Below are 14,800 nucleotides of genomic sequence, written 5' to 3'. Positions count from 1 at the left end.
AAGCACCAATTCGAGCACCAACCATCAAAAAATATATGGGGTTTGTGCAACTTCACTACAAATGCTCAAACATGTTCGGCGAACCTTGACTCCACCCCCGACAACTCAAACCAAAATCAAACCGTTTTAATTTTTTCCAACCGAGCCGCCAACTGTCAAATGGTTGTTCGAACAACTTCACACACGTTCCAACAAAGCAGCAACCGAAGCGTTTTCTTGGGGGTGGAGTCAATGTTCGTCGAACTGCTTGACTGGTGTGTACATAGCATTATGGATGCAAAAAGTAAACAAGTCGAATTGGAACCGCTTTTGACGGTTCGAATGGAAACAAGATGGCGTCTTCGCTGATCTCTTATTCTAGTATTTCTAGTCTGAATAGGCTCTCAAATAAGTGTTAATGCATTCTGAATATTTCGAAACTTCTGTGGATTTTGTTCTGATTTTGGAACAATATGTAAATTAAATTTTTTACTATTTATGTTTGGCTTCTAATCTATCAAACATAAACGCATTTAGGCTTCTGGTTGTTATTTTTTCTCAATTCAACTGGAAAAATTGTTATTTTTATATTTTGCAAAACATACCGTGTATACTGTATACATTTTCAGCGCTTTGCTCTTTATTTGTGCTGTTTTGGTTTCCCGAATAAACTTTTCTCGACACATTTTACAATGAACGAGAAAGGCATCATCACCGCTAGGTGGATTAATCTTGATTTTATTTTTTATTCTTCACTCTATACTCTTTATCATTCATTCTTTATTTTTATTCTTTATCCGTCATTATATTCTTTATTCTTTATTTTTTACTCTTTATTCTTAATTATTCACTATTCATCCACTTAACATGTACGATTTTGATTCGACCCACCAATTTTAGCCTTTCGATACATGTCAACCTTCTGATATTTGTCAGCCTTCTATTATTTTCAGCCTTGTGAGATTACGTCCTTTTGAATTCTGCCTTATAAGTATTCAGCCTTTCGTAGGACACCCGAACTATGGGCCCAGTAGTTATGACAAAAATGTTATTTTTATTTGCGAAAAAACGCGCAAAAATGTCACTCATTTTACAGGCATCTAACTTCAACCGATTTACTCGCATTAGTTGCATTAGAAAGGAAATTGCTGTTCGATTGCTTTCTATTCAAAATGGGACAGCTGTTATGACCAAAATTATATTTTGTATATAAAAAACACTTCTTACTGTCACTAATTTTTGGAAACTTATCCTCAACGGATTTTTTTTGCATCAGGCTCAAGCTGCATTCGACAAGGAATCTTATCCCATTGTTTCCTATTGAAGTTTTGATGGGCCATATCGAGCTATGGGCTCAAATGTTATGGCTGAAATACTTGGGTGGCATTGCGCATCTCAACTCGAAACGAGCAAACCATGCAAACTGTCATACGAAAGAGCTGTCGAAAGAAGATGCGCAATTAAGCCTCTGTTTTTTTTTTTTTTAATAACACGAGATGCCAATATTACTGCCAGGTGGGTTAATCAGGGTCCGCGCGCGGTCCTGGAACGCTCATGCAGGCTCGTTCATGTGGTATACCGCGAGCAATGTTCTTTCGTGAGTATTATACAAAATACAACAGCGCGTGTGCTTGAGTGCAAGAAAATTATTATTGAAGCTTGATCAATGAAATGTCTTTTTTCACCATGAGAACGGAAGGTGGGGAGACTTGATCAAAAACCAAAAGTTTTGTTCTAGTATATTTTTAGTATAGATCCTTTAGACAAATTCTCGAACAGGGCCGAAAAGCCAACAATGCTGAACCGTGAAAAATGAGGTTAAAGTTTTCTAAGTCTAGTTTAATTCGTTGATTGAAGTAGAATCTCTTTTTATTGGCAAAACATGTCAATGCTACCCGAGCAGGAGCGACGACCTTGATAAAAGAAATAGGTATGAACTAGCCTTGCATAAGAGGTAAAATACCAAACAATAAATGGTTAAAAAAAAACAGTGAGTGTGTTTTGATCCTCCTAAAGTTTTTTTTTTCAATGGCCACGCAAAATTTCTCTCCTAACAATGGCCGAATGCTATATTTTTTTTCCACAACACAAAGCCATGAATATATTGAATGAACTGTACCGATAAACATGTCGACATTCTATCACAACTAAAGGTTATTTTAATTTTAAGTTGTTGTCTCAATATGGGGACACATTATTCTCAATTGTGCCCCAGGCAAAAATTTGACGAAAAAATTTAATAAGAAAATTATTTTGAGCTTTTTTAGTGGAATGTCTTCACTTGTCCTAAGACGAGTTTATACCATCCCATTGAATTCCACCACTTAATTGTATCTTGACAGATACGTATTTCGACCTCAACAGTAAGGCCGTCTTCAGTGTCTCGTACTTGACTCGACTCGAGTCAAGTCAAATCTGTCAAGATACAATTAAGTGGTGGAATTCAATGGGATGGTATAAACTCGTCTTAGGACAAGTGAAAAAATTTAAAAAATATATAATTTTTTTCTCAAGCAGATAATTTTTCGTAGATTTAACAGAATTGATGAAGGGTTGGCTCTAAAACATAATTTCTCGCGTAACATATGATTACGGCTTATAAACCAAAACCATGATTTTTGGTTTTCTTGCATAAACGATTGCTTTGTAAATTATTCTTCATGCTAGTTAAAACTCCGTACTTGATATCTCTTAAGAAACACATTAATTGCTATTTTGAGTGAACGTCTGATGAACCATTTGCACCATAGTGGTTTTTAAGTCCTTTGTTGGCGCCCTTAACTACCATGCGGAATATTTGCTTTGGTTTTTAGGCCGTTCACTTTATATTGTTTATTTAGAAAAACTAGCTTCAAGTTATTTTAAAATCTATATTCTTACTAGGTTTTCGATATTTCGCATAGCAGAACTGATCTGGCTAACAAATCTAAACAAATCCGATGGTGTTAGTAGCTTTGAGCAAACGGCTTAAAAACCAGACGTGTTGCCGGTGATGCGAGTAAACGGCGCGATTTTTGTTTTAGCTGAAATTTTGAAGATTTCGAATGGTTTTTCAATTAATCTTGATCTGCTGTTATAATATAACCATTTACGTATAGTATTGACATGGTTTTGGCAATGAAATGTGTTTCTACTTCAATAAATGAATTAAATTAGACTTAGAAAATTTGAACCTCATTTTTCTCGGTTCAGCTTTGTTGGTTTTTCGGCCCTAATGATATGTTGCTCGAGATTTGGTCGAATTTCAAACCTAGAATCGGTTAAGAATACCCACAGCAAGTCGGTAAATCTGCGTATTTTGGAGGATTTAATATTAGTTATAGCAGTTAAAAAAATTCTACTTTTATAAAGCAGGTTCTTGTAGAGGGACAAACTCCCCCCGACTACTTTTAAATTCAATTTCTGACAGCACTCCAAAAAATCTATTGTGTATCAATAACAACAACAGTTTATAGACTGTCATATATCAGTACACAGGGCTGGATTTATGGGGGGGCGTGGCCCCGGCCCACCACAAATCTTATGTACCAAAACCAACCTTTTTTGTACATTTTGGGGCCCCCACTTAACGTCGGCTCCGGGACCCCTTCCGGCTAAATCCGGCCCTGTCAGTACAGTTAAATTACATATTTCTTAAAGAGTCTGTTCGAAAAACGTGCAAGAAAAGGGGATCAAGTCCCCCCAGACCTAATATTCCGTTTAATACTAAATTTCAATTGGAAGGAATTATCTTTGATAAAAAAAATATACAAAAAAAATAGTAACTTACCCGCAACGCAATTAGTGAAAAACGAAAAACAGTTTTTGATTGTAATTCAATAGTTTTAGACACAAAATTCATCATATTAGGAGTCTAATGGAAAACTAAAGTTGTAGATACGTATTTTTACCCAAGAAGTAAGCTCATACAAAAGAGGCCATAAACTACAAAGAAGATTGTTGCAGTCGGAACAACTTTTATTTCTTTTTAATAATTTTCAATAATTACTTTATAAACCCAAATATTAAATTGAAAGCAATATTAAGTTCTTCTTCTTCTTCTTATTGGCATTACATCCCCACACTGGGACAGAGCCGCCTTGCAGCTTAGTGTTCATTAAGCACTTCCACAGTTATTAACTACGAGGTTTCTAAGCCAGGTTACCATTTTTGTATTCGTATATCATGAGGCTAGCACGATGATACTTTTATGCCCAGGGAAGTCGAGACAATTTCCAATCCGAAAATTGCCTAGACCGCACTATGGGGAATCAGGTGGCCGAAAATAAAAAAAATCGACTTTCTCTGATTCGTAATTCAAGTTGACCTACTAAATGCTTTGCTTTGGAGCATTAAACCCCAGCATATCAGCACTCTAAGCCATATGGTTATCAAGATATAGGCATTAGAGCCAGACACTTTTTAGTTCTTGAAAAATCAATGCATTATTCAACTGTCAATATCTTCGGCTACAGTAGCTCTTTTCCAACTCTTTAAAAAGTTTCTGAAAGCTTGTTTCATGGACTTGCGAAGAACGGGTTAGTTATGGGAAAATAGGTAGTGAAACATCCGAAAATGACCCGAAGAAAAAAAAAATTCATACAAAAAGTTCCATACAAAAAAAGTTTCTCAAAGTTTCGCTTAGCGACTACCACTACGACTTTCTTTGGACCTCCCAGAAGGCATTAAAACAAATTCCAGCTGCTTATGGCTGCAAATCTGCGATTCCGATCACTTTTTGAAAAAAAGTCATTAATTTTGAAACATTAAATGTAATTATTCTCATAATACACGGCAGACTGTGATGGGCTGGATACAAATCCCATGCGTATGACAAAAGAGCATCAAGAACAGTTAAAATAGAGATAGTAGATAACACGAAAAGTGTCGTAGGCTTCGTGGTAGGCCGTGTACACGATAGCTTATGCAGCTATATGATACTCCATTTGGCGTAGGCTCACCAAGAGGAGGCAACTCATTATCTATCAAGTATCAAGCAAATAAATATGAAAAAAAAACAATATACTCTTGAGGGTTACGAAAATACTCTAGGCTTCATTTGAAATTATTTCATAAAAAGTAAAATTTTGATATTAATTAAAATCCAATATGTGAATACAAGAAGCAAAAATGTCTGTACCTAAGGACATCTTTCGATAATTATTGGTATGTACCTAGGTGAAATAAATAAACAGAACATTTATGAATGTCTATCTGAGTGCATAGTGAGCTGTGATTGCGAAGGTAAATCGTGTGAAGTGTTTGTACTTATTATTTGGTGAATCATGAATTATAGGCAACTCATTGAAGTATTTAGAGCTCACGAGGGACGTCAGGTAGATCGCGTTGAAAAAGCTTTGGAATATATCTGCCAAAGCTTCGCTGTGGATGAACAAAAAAAGAGTCAACTCCATACAAAATTGAAAAATCTGCATTTGAAATTTGAAAAAAAACCCAAATTTATCCCCCAGTGGTGATTATGCCTTTCTCGATTCAGTGTGTTGAATTCGAATTAGTATGGTAAATGCAACGTAAATTGCCTACATTTAGGCGGTTAATAGCTTTGATGCGATTATATCACGCTGCTTAAAAATAACTCAACTATGAGAGTAATGGATTGCGTCACGGCTAAATTGATTAATAATTTAAAATGTGCATGTACACAGCGTATTTGATAAAAGAAAAATAGAAATATTATTCAAACCGCATGAGATATTAGCAAACAAAAACAATAGTGTCCAACTAGGAAAGTTTCTCCGTCGAATGAAACTAGTTGCACTCGAATCGGTCAAGTCCTTCTATATGAAACGTGTTTAACAATAAAAATTCCCTGCTACACACACACACACACACACACAGTCAGACATGTGCTCAGTTTTTCGAGCTGAGTCGATTGGTATATAACACTATGGGTCTCCGAGCCTTCTATCAAAATTTGGCTTTTGAGTGAAATTATAGCCTTCTGGTACAACTTTGTTGTACGAGAAAGGCAAAATGGCAGGCCGCATCACGGTCCAAAACTTACTTTGACTCATATAATGAGGAATGGCTTGACACAGAATTTGAATTAGAAGAATTTTATCATGCTGAGCCAGAGCCAGTGGCTTCAACATCTCGTGGAAGGCCATCAAAAATTTTGAGGATTTAAGTGAGCGTACGAAGCGCAGAAGAATTAATGACGAGCTAATGGATCCAAGAGAGGATACCATAGAAAAGCGCTACTGGGAGCAAGAAGAACTGCCTACAACAGAAGTGATACGAGTATGGTGAAAGTGATAGGCCATATTTTAAAAACCGAGATCACGCTTCCAGAATGTACACTACTCTAAGTGATTCTCATGGAATGATGTCCGATGAAGAAACTTTTGAATATTTTCTCGATTGTGATATGAGTAAATATGTGTACGAACAAACACATAAAAAAATCCTGCAAGATTTCCTACTTACAAAGTGATACAAAAATGAAAGCGATATGTTCTCCTCCGCTGGATTCCATCGAAAAACGGCAACAAAAATACAGGTAATGAAAGATAGATCATCTCCCTTGAAATCCCTTGGAATAATATATGTATTCATATTTTTCTTTTAGGTTAGGGTCTGTTCACAAATTACGTAACGCTTTTAGGGGGAGGGGGGAGGTCCAACTTGCGTTATACTTTGTTACACTAAAAGGTGGGGGGGGGGGTGGGTACTACCAAATGTTACGCATAACGCGAATAAAAATTTATTTGAATGTCTTTTTTTTAAATCACTGATTGAAGTAATTGCTGTTTATCGTTATCGAACATTAGTCATTATCGAAATCAAGCATGCTGACCTAGCGGGACATGCGTAAAAATACCAAGCGAATGTTGTATTTCTCGACACCACAGTTCCGCTAATCTGTATAATTGTGTAATTGATTATGATCGCAAATTCTATTTTCGTTTCTACTAGCTGCATTCTTAAAATCCTTGATTTTTGATCACGTACCGTCCCTAACAGTGTTTAAAAAATACCAAAACCCAAATGCCTCAGCAAGGAAAAAAAATCTGCCTTTAAAATTTTCATAGTTACGCGTTACATGGGGGAGGGAGGGGGTACCCAAAATGTTACTTTTTGTTATGAGGGGGAGGGAGGGGGTCAAAAACTCGGATTTTTGCGTTACGTAATTTGTGAACAGACCCTTAGAATACAATCGCTAATGCAACATACTGTAGAACGAATAGTGAAATTATTGAAATACGAAATCAATCAATATATGGATGAAAATAACCAGGACTTCGTCGAAATGGTCCTTTTAAGTAGTTGGGGTATGGACGGATCTACGGGATACTCGCAATACCATCAATCGTTCCCAGGTACAAATCAACAAGATGATTCAGATGTATTTTCAGTGACAACGACTCCAATACATTTGTATTTACTAAGTAATCGTAAACATATTTTCTGGTACAACTTGACCCCACAAAGTATTCGTTATTGCAGACCAATTATGCTAGAGTTTGTGAAGGAATCGAAGCAAGTTGTGATCGATTGTATTCCCTTTACTTGTTTTACGGGTTAAGAGCCTGAACCAATCTGAAAAATCCTACAAAGACAACCTGTTACGTATGTAGATGCAATGGCCTGTATTTGACGGAGTCCTTGTGCAACTTAGAACATCTGTACAACTCAATTCACATAAAAACAGTATACAATTTTCTAGTTTGAACTCTACAGGTCTGCGCTGCAATAAAATACACATCTATAGACTGCTGTGTACATGAGACATTCGTAGATAAAAGGGATATATTCCATAGAGATCAAAGGTCTGTATTCCAGGGAGTTAGGAGACCTTAGAAGTAATAACGACCTGCAAAACAAGTATTTCACATCTTTTAGACAATAATCTACGATATAAGTGTGAAATATTGCAGAAATGAAATGAAAATATTTTCGGCCACCTACTTGTATGGAGCCGCCCCATAGTGGACCGGCACCGGGAATCGAACCCAGCCACCCTCAGCATGGTCTTGCTTTGTAGCCGCGCGTCTTACCGCACGGCTAAGGAGGGCCCCAATATAAGTTTACGCATAAATAATAAATTTTACGCTACAAGCATAGTTGTCCCGTTGTCCTATAGTTGATGAATTTTAGGGCCGTTATACCATAATGGGTATGCAGTATTCATCACATTGTGAAGCACTGATGCTAGTTCTAAGTCTCGTTGATTGGGTAAAATAAAAAATAAACAATCATGCTCTACATAATCAGTGCAATTTAGGAGGGGAAGGATGGGGGTCACAGCAGAATGTGCGACTACATCAATCACATCAAATAAACATTTACATATATGCGCGATACTCGAACAACAATTAACATTCTCAAGAAACCTGTTTGATCCATCCGACGACATTTTTGAGCCCTTGCGACACCTCTGACGTTTCGATGCTGGTCGATCCACTGTCGACCAGGTCGCCCCACTTGGAGCGGAGGGCCGCCTGGGACGCAAAGCCGGCCATCTGTCGCACACTTACTGCCCCTGGACAGGCGCGGTCTTTTTAATACGTTGCTCCTTTCTGGGGAATGCGGTTCCACTGGCGGACGGATATTGACTCTGAATCGTGTGCGTGTCCAATATTGAGGCATCAGACGAAGCAGCAACAGCAGCGGTAATGCAATGAAACGAAGCAGATGAAAGTAATGAAAATGTGAAATGAAGCGAATTTTTTATCGTAGAAATTTTTCAAATCATCCAAGACGAGTACATATTTTAGTTAAATGTGGAACATGGTTGGTGGGTGGTATGAGGTTGGCAATGCAGCGAACGCGACACAGAACAAGACTACCAATATTGATCAAACTTTAAGCATAAAATTGTAATTAAATAGATTGGCTTTTTTTTGGTATTGAATTGTGACCTCGTAAACTTAACCAGGAATACGGGTCGGTTTCCTAGATTAAAGACCCTACATACAGGGTCTTTAATCTAGGAAACCGACCTGTATTCCTGGTCATGGTTACGTGCTTACTCGAGAATGTAGAGTGTAAATGTGTAATGACTGAAACAATATTTAATGTAATAAATTTACTGAAGTTGTCCATTTTCAAAAGCAAATCATCATATTTCGAGATATTCACCCATATTCTTGTTTACGTTCAAATGTACTTTCGAATGCGCATTCTGGTTTCAACCAGTAAAATCGGGTAACGGGTTTGCGGGTTGGTTCTAAACTGTATCAAACGCAAAGTCAACCGCAAACCCTTTTTTTCTCAAACTTTGCGGACAGGTTTGCGTAAAAAAATAAACCATGAGAATTCGATGAATCATTTTTTACGTGCTTTGGAAATTGTAATGAATTTTCACATTAAATTGTCAGGAGTTTCCATGGAAAATTGGAAATTTCAATTTGAAACACAAAAAAGGAATATCCATGGGAAAATGTGTGGAATCTCTATGGGAGGATAAAAGAACTTTCCACGGAAAAATGTTTTGTGGAATTTATCCGAATTTTTTTTTTGAGCTTCCACGGAAAGGCTACAAAATGTTTATGGAAAACCCAAAGGAATTTGCACGGGAATCTCTACGAAATTTTCGTGGAAAATTGTAAGCAATTTTCTTTGGAAAATTCCATGGGAAACTGTCATGAATTTCCATGAATAATTATAAGTAGTTTCTATGGGAAATTGGTATTGAGTGTCAATAATAAATACTAAGAAATTTCCACGGGAAACTGTTGGTTATTTCCATGGGAAATTGTACGAAATTTTCCTACGAAATTGTGATGAATTTCAGTGAGAAGTTATAAGGAAATATCAATGAAAAATTGCAAGAAATTTCCATGGAAAACGTTTAAAAATTAGCACAAATTATGAGGATTTTCCAAGAAAGTTTAAGATGGAATGTTATGGAACACTGTGGGGCATTTTCATATGGATTTGTGAGAAATTTCTTATAAAAATTGTAAAGATTATGAATTTCCATGGAAAATTGTGATGAATTTCCATGATAAATTGTAATGAATGTGAAATTAGAAGAATTTCAAGGGAAAACTGTAAGGGATCAATTGTTAGAAGTTTCTAATTAATAATAATTTAATAATTTTCATAAAAATTGTGAGGAATTGTATTGTAAACCATTATAAACGAGAAATCGTTAGAAGCTTCCATGAAAAAATGCAAGAAAATTTACAGCGTGGATTTCTATGAGAAATTGTAAGGAAATTCCATTTGAAATTGTAAGGAAAGACAAACTGTAAGGAATTTCGTTGGGATATTGTGAGAAACTGTCAATGGAAATTAATGGCATTTCAATGAGAAACTGAACTGTTTATAAATATCATGAAAAATTTCTATGAGAAATTGTAGGGAAATTCCTGAAGGACCTAATAAAGGAATTCTTTGATGTATTATTGGAGGAGCTTCTGGAGAAATCCTTGGAAGTATTTCCGTGGGAATTCCGAACAAATAAAAAAACCGTTGAAATTCAAAAGAGTTACCGACAAACATTCAAAATTATGGTTTGGAGAAATTGAAAAATAATTTCTCGTGGACATAAAAAAAGAGATTCGGTTTGAAAATTGAGACAAAAGAAAAAAATCCGTGGAATCCAGATTCATTCATTTACTTAGTCTAGATCTAAACAGATAACACTGAATCAACAATTTGACGCCACAATACACGGTTCGAGGCCGCATCTCTCCATCCTCGAATGCGCCCTACGCCGCCAAGTCGTTTTGCACCTGGCCTGCCCACCTCGCTCGCTGCGCTCCACGCCGTCTCGTACCTGCCGGATCGGAAGCGAACACCATCTATGCAGGGTTGCTTGCAACATGCCCTGCCCATCGTACCCTTCCAGTTTTAGCTACCTTCTGGATACTGGGTTCGCCGTAGAGCTAGGTGAGCTCGTAGTTCATTCTTCGCCGCCACACACCGTCTTCTTGCACACCGCCAAAGATGGTCCTAAGCACCCGTATCTCGAACACTCCGAGTGCTTGCAAGTCCACCTCGAGCATTGTCCATGTTTCATGTCCATGGAGGACAACCGGTCTTATAAGCGTCTTGTACATGACACATTTGGTGCGGTAGCGAGTCTTTTTTGACCGCAGTTTCTTCTGGAACCCGTAGTAAGCCCAACTTCCACAGATGTTTTGCCTTCGTATTTCACGACTAACATTTTTATCAGCCGTTAGCAAGGATCCAAGGTAGAAGAATTCCTCGACCACCTCGAAGGTATCCCCGTCTATCGTAGAACTGCTTCCCAGGCGGGCCCTGTCGCGCTCGGTTCCGCCCACAAGCATGTACTTTGTCTTCGATGCATTCACCACCAGTCCAACTTTTGTTGCTTCACGTTTCAGGCGGGTGTACAGTTCTGTCACCTTTGCAAATGTTCGGCCGACAATGTCCATGTCCTCCGCGAAACAAACAAATTGACTGGATCTGTTGAAAATCGTACCCCGGCTGTTACACCCGGCTCTCCGCATGACACCTTCTAGCGCAATGTTGAACAACAGGCACGAAAGTCCATCACCTTGTCTTAGTCCCCGGCGCGATTCGAACGAACTGGAGTGTTCGCCCGAAATCTTCACACAGTTTTGCACACCATCCACCGTTGCTTTGATCAGTCTGGTAAGCTTCCCAGGGTAGCTGTTCTCGTCCATAATTTTCCATAGCTCTACGCGGTCTATACTGTCGTATGCTGTCTTGAAATCAACGAACAGATGGTGCGTTGGGACCTGGTATTCACGGCTTTTTTGAAGGATTTGTCGTACAGTAAAGATCTGGTCTGTTGTCGAGCTTGATAATTTCCCACGAACTTATTCACTAATGGTGATATCACTTTGTTTTGTAGGTGGCATGCTCCCATCCTTATTCCGGCACATTTCGACTCGCGGCACGAAGCCTTTGCGGGATGCGTTGAGCTTCTGGTAGAATTTGCGTATTTCTTGAGAACGGCACAGCTGTTCCATCTCCTCACACTCCGCTTCTTCCAGACGGCGTTTCTTCTCCTGTAAAAGGCGAGTCTGCCGTCTCCGTTTCCGTCTATAACGTTCCACGTTTTGCCGGGTCCTTTACTGCAGCGCGACCGCATGCACTGCATTTTTCTCCACCAGAATCTGTCTGCACTCTTCGTCGAACCAATCGTTCCGTCGACTTCGTCCCACATACCCGACGTTGTTCTCCGCTGCTCTCCTCTTCTTGGCCAACCTGAGCGTTCAAATATCCTATGATGATTTTGACGTCGTGGCTTGGGCAGCTGTCGTACTCACGTTCCAGCTGCGCGTAGAATACGTCCTTACCATCATCAGTGCTTCCGGAGTGTCGGCTATGGACGTTGATTATGCTGAAGTTGAAGAACCGGCCTTTGATCCTCAATCTGCACATTCTTTCATTGATCGGCCACCACCCGATCGCGCGCCTTAGCATATCGCCCATCACTATTTAAGCTGTTCCCAGCTCGTGTGTGTTGCCGCAGCTCTGGTAGATGGTTTGATTACCTCTAAACGTTCGCACCATTGATCCCTTCCAACAAACCTCCTGCAGCGCTACGATGCCGAATCCACGGTCCTTGAGCACATCGGCGAGTATGCGTGTGCTCCCGATGAAGTTGAGAGATTTGCAGTTCCACGAACCGAGTTTCCAATCGCTAGTCCCTTTTCGTCGCAGTGGTCTTCGCCGATGGTTCCGGTCCGTACTCTCTTGTTGATTGTTCGTTGCGTGAGTTTTTTTTGGCTGGCTTGCAGGGCCTGACACCAAACCCCCTAAATTTCCGGAGGACCATTCCTCCTTATTCCCGGTGGACCATGGTGCACAGTTTCACTTAGAGTCCCTCGCTGGCACTTGGACGATGATCAGCCGGCCCTAACATGGATAACAGACACTGTTGTGACCCGCTTCTAACATGGAGAACAGACGCTCAGTAAGATTTGCACCTTCGGAGAGCAGCAAACCCACCCTTCCCTGTCAGCATACGACCATAGTTCCCACCGGGGTAGATTACCCGATCTTCCCTAAGGTTGCTCGTATCCCGGCCAGCACCACGGGGAGTTAGGGATAGGAGTAGCTGGGTAAGATGCTAAGGACCGCGAGATGGGGTCTATTTTATTGCTTCAGGTACGCGAAGTAACAATGGTACGCCTTACCCAGTATTTGCCGATAATTCTACTACCATGAATTCAATTACTGAAAGAGCAATTATTATTTAACTCTACCCTCTCTATAAAGGATTTAAATTTACTGCTGTACTGCGACATATGGTTACTTAAGCCATAGGAAGTTATGGAAAAGATGTATAAGCTTTCGAATGAATTATTTATTTTTCCCATGGCAATTCCCTGACAAACTTAAAACAGCTTGTGCAGAGGCATTTTAAATCCCAAAGAGCTCAAATTTTGGGAGGACACTCTAGAAACAAGCCAGAATTAGATGAGCAGTATGGAGCAAAATTGATTCTTTGAACCACCCTATGTTCATATTATAGCTAGAGAATCCGAAAATATTGAAGCGCTATGTTTATCCAGTCAAAAGATATGGGCTGGCAAAGTGAAAAAAGCTGATGAAAAAAAAATCATTCCTTACTTTGATTTGTATGTTATGAAGTCAATTTTTCTCCAAATATAAGGTTTTTATACACCATTTCAAAGCTTAAAACCTTAGTTTTTTGATAGTTAGTTTTGTTTTGCACGCGAAGATTAATATCAAAAAGTTTTCAAAGAAAAACTATCATTATAATATTTTTCGCTATAAAATGGTCCCGCAAACCTAATGTCCCAAAATGTCCCCTTAACTGTAAATCGAGGAATGAAATATAACCCTAGTACCACTTTTCAGTGAGTGATTTGCTTGCGCATATTTGCGGTTTTGCGAGAACGCGGCTATCAAAGTTTTCTTTCTTTCTTTCAAAGTGGTTTTCTATTCTATATACCTCGGAATGATTAGAAAATGAACAACATTATTACTAGAAATATGATTGCTTTTTATTTTATGCATGCTGTATTGGAAACATTTTTTTTGCAATTCCTGATTATAATACCTGGTTTACAGTTGTCATTTGAGTGATAAAACGGCCTACTTTTCCATACCAACAGAATGGGTGCTTTAATGACCATTATGCAACTCAAATGGGTTGCATAATATTCATTATAGCACTCATTTGGGTGCTATAATGAAAAACCTACATTGGGACAGTAGTTACTTGACTACATTTAGCTGAATTAGTTTGGGTGAGTGTTTAAATAGTGTACTCTAAGCGTCTCGTAATAAATGAAATGGTTTGTTGGACATAACATCACAATTTTCCAAAGGCAATTGCATCCATCGCTTCATAGCTTTTCAAGCTATGGAATTTGGCATGATAAGATGGAATCTTATTGTTCTCTGCCGCAACATAATTTATTGACATGAATGATCATGTGGAGTAAACTCGATTGTACAATTTTGGTATAGATTTATCATATTAAAGCCCATTTTTCGTCATTGCAAAAAATAGCGTGTGCAACTCGTTGCAAAACTCGATTTTTTCAGCACTCGTAGTATTTATCCAACTCGGCAAGCCTCGTTGGATAAACGTACAACTCGTGCTGAAAAAATCATCTTTTTGCAACTAGTTGCACAAACTACTATTTGTTTGTTTGACCAAAAAAATCTGTAAAAAAATATTTTTTTTCACTAGTGACTTTTTTTGAAGGTTTTACGATGACCCTTAAAGGGTTGAAAAAGGTTTTTAAATATTTCTTCACATAATATATGTTGCATAGAAACAGTTTTCATTGAAATAATATTTTTGGCCGCCCATTTGTATGAGAATCCCCCATAGTGGACCGCCTTTAGACGGGGTACTTTGATTATTTTTTTGTAATTTTCAATTGATCAGATTTCGAGA

General features: G+C 38.5%; 1 protein-coding gene across 4 annotated transcripts in view; it reads right to left on the bottom strand.

Moving 5' to 3' along the window:
* The window catches only part of LOC134218363 (snake venom 5'-nucleotidase), a 112,445-nt gene that overhangs the window by 18,506 nt on the left and 79,139 nt on the right, over window positions 1-14,800 (bottom strand). For 3 of the 4 annotated variants that reach the window (XM_062697303.1, XM_062697305.1, XM_062697304.1), the window contains one exon: window positions 8,313-8,536. The exons of the other annotated variant lie outside the window; for it this stretch is intronic. In XM_062697303.1, the coding sequence (XP_062553287.1) occupies window positions 8,313-8,441 (129 nt within the window). In that variant the 5' untranslated portion in view covers window positions 8,442-8,536. The remainder of the gene's footprint in view (window positions 1-8,312; window positions 8,537-14,800) is intronic. 4 annotated transcript variants of the gene reach the window in all.

The sequence above is a fragment of the Armigeres subalbatus genome, chromosome 2 (assembly GCF_024139115.2).
Source record: "Armigeres subalbatus isolate Guangzhou_Male chromosome 2, GZ_Asu_2, whole genome shotgun sequence".
Lineage (NCBI taxonomy): Eukaryota > Metazoa > Arthropoda > Insecta > Diptera > Culicidae > Armigeres > Armigeres subalbatus.
This window is presented reverse-complemented; position numbering and strand designations above follow the sequence as displayed.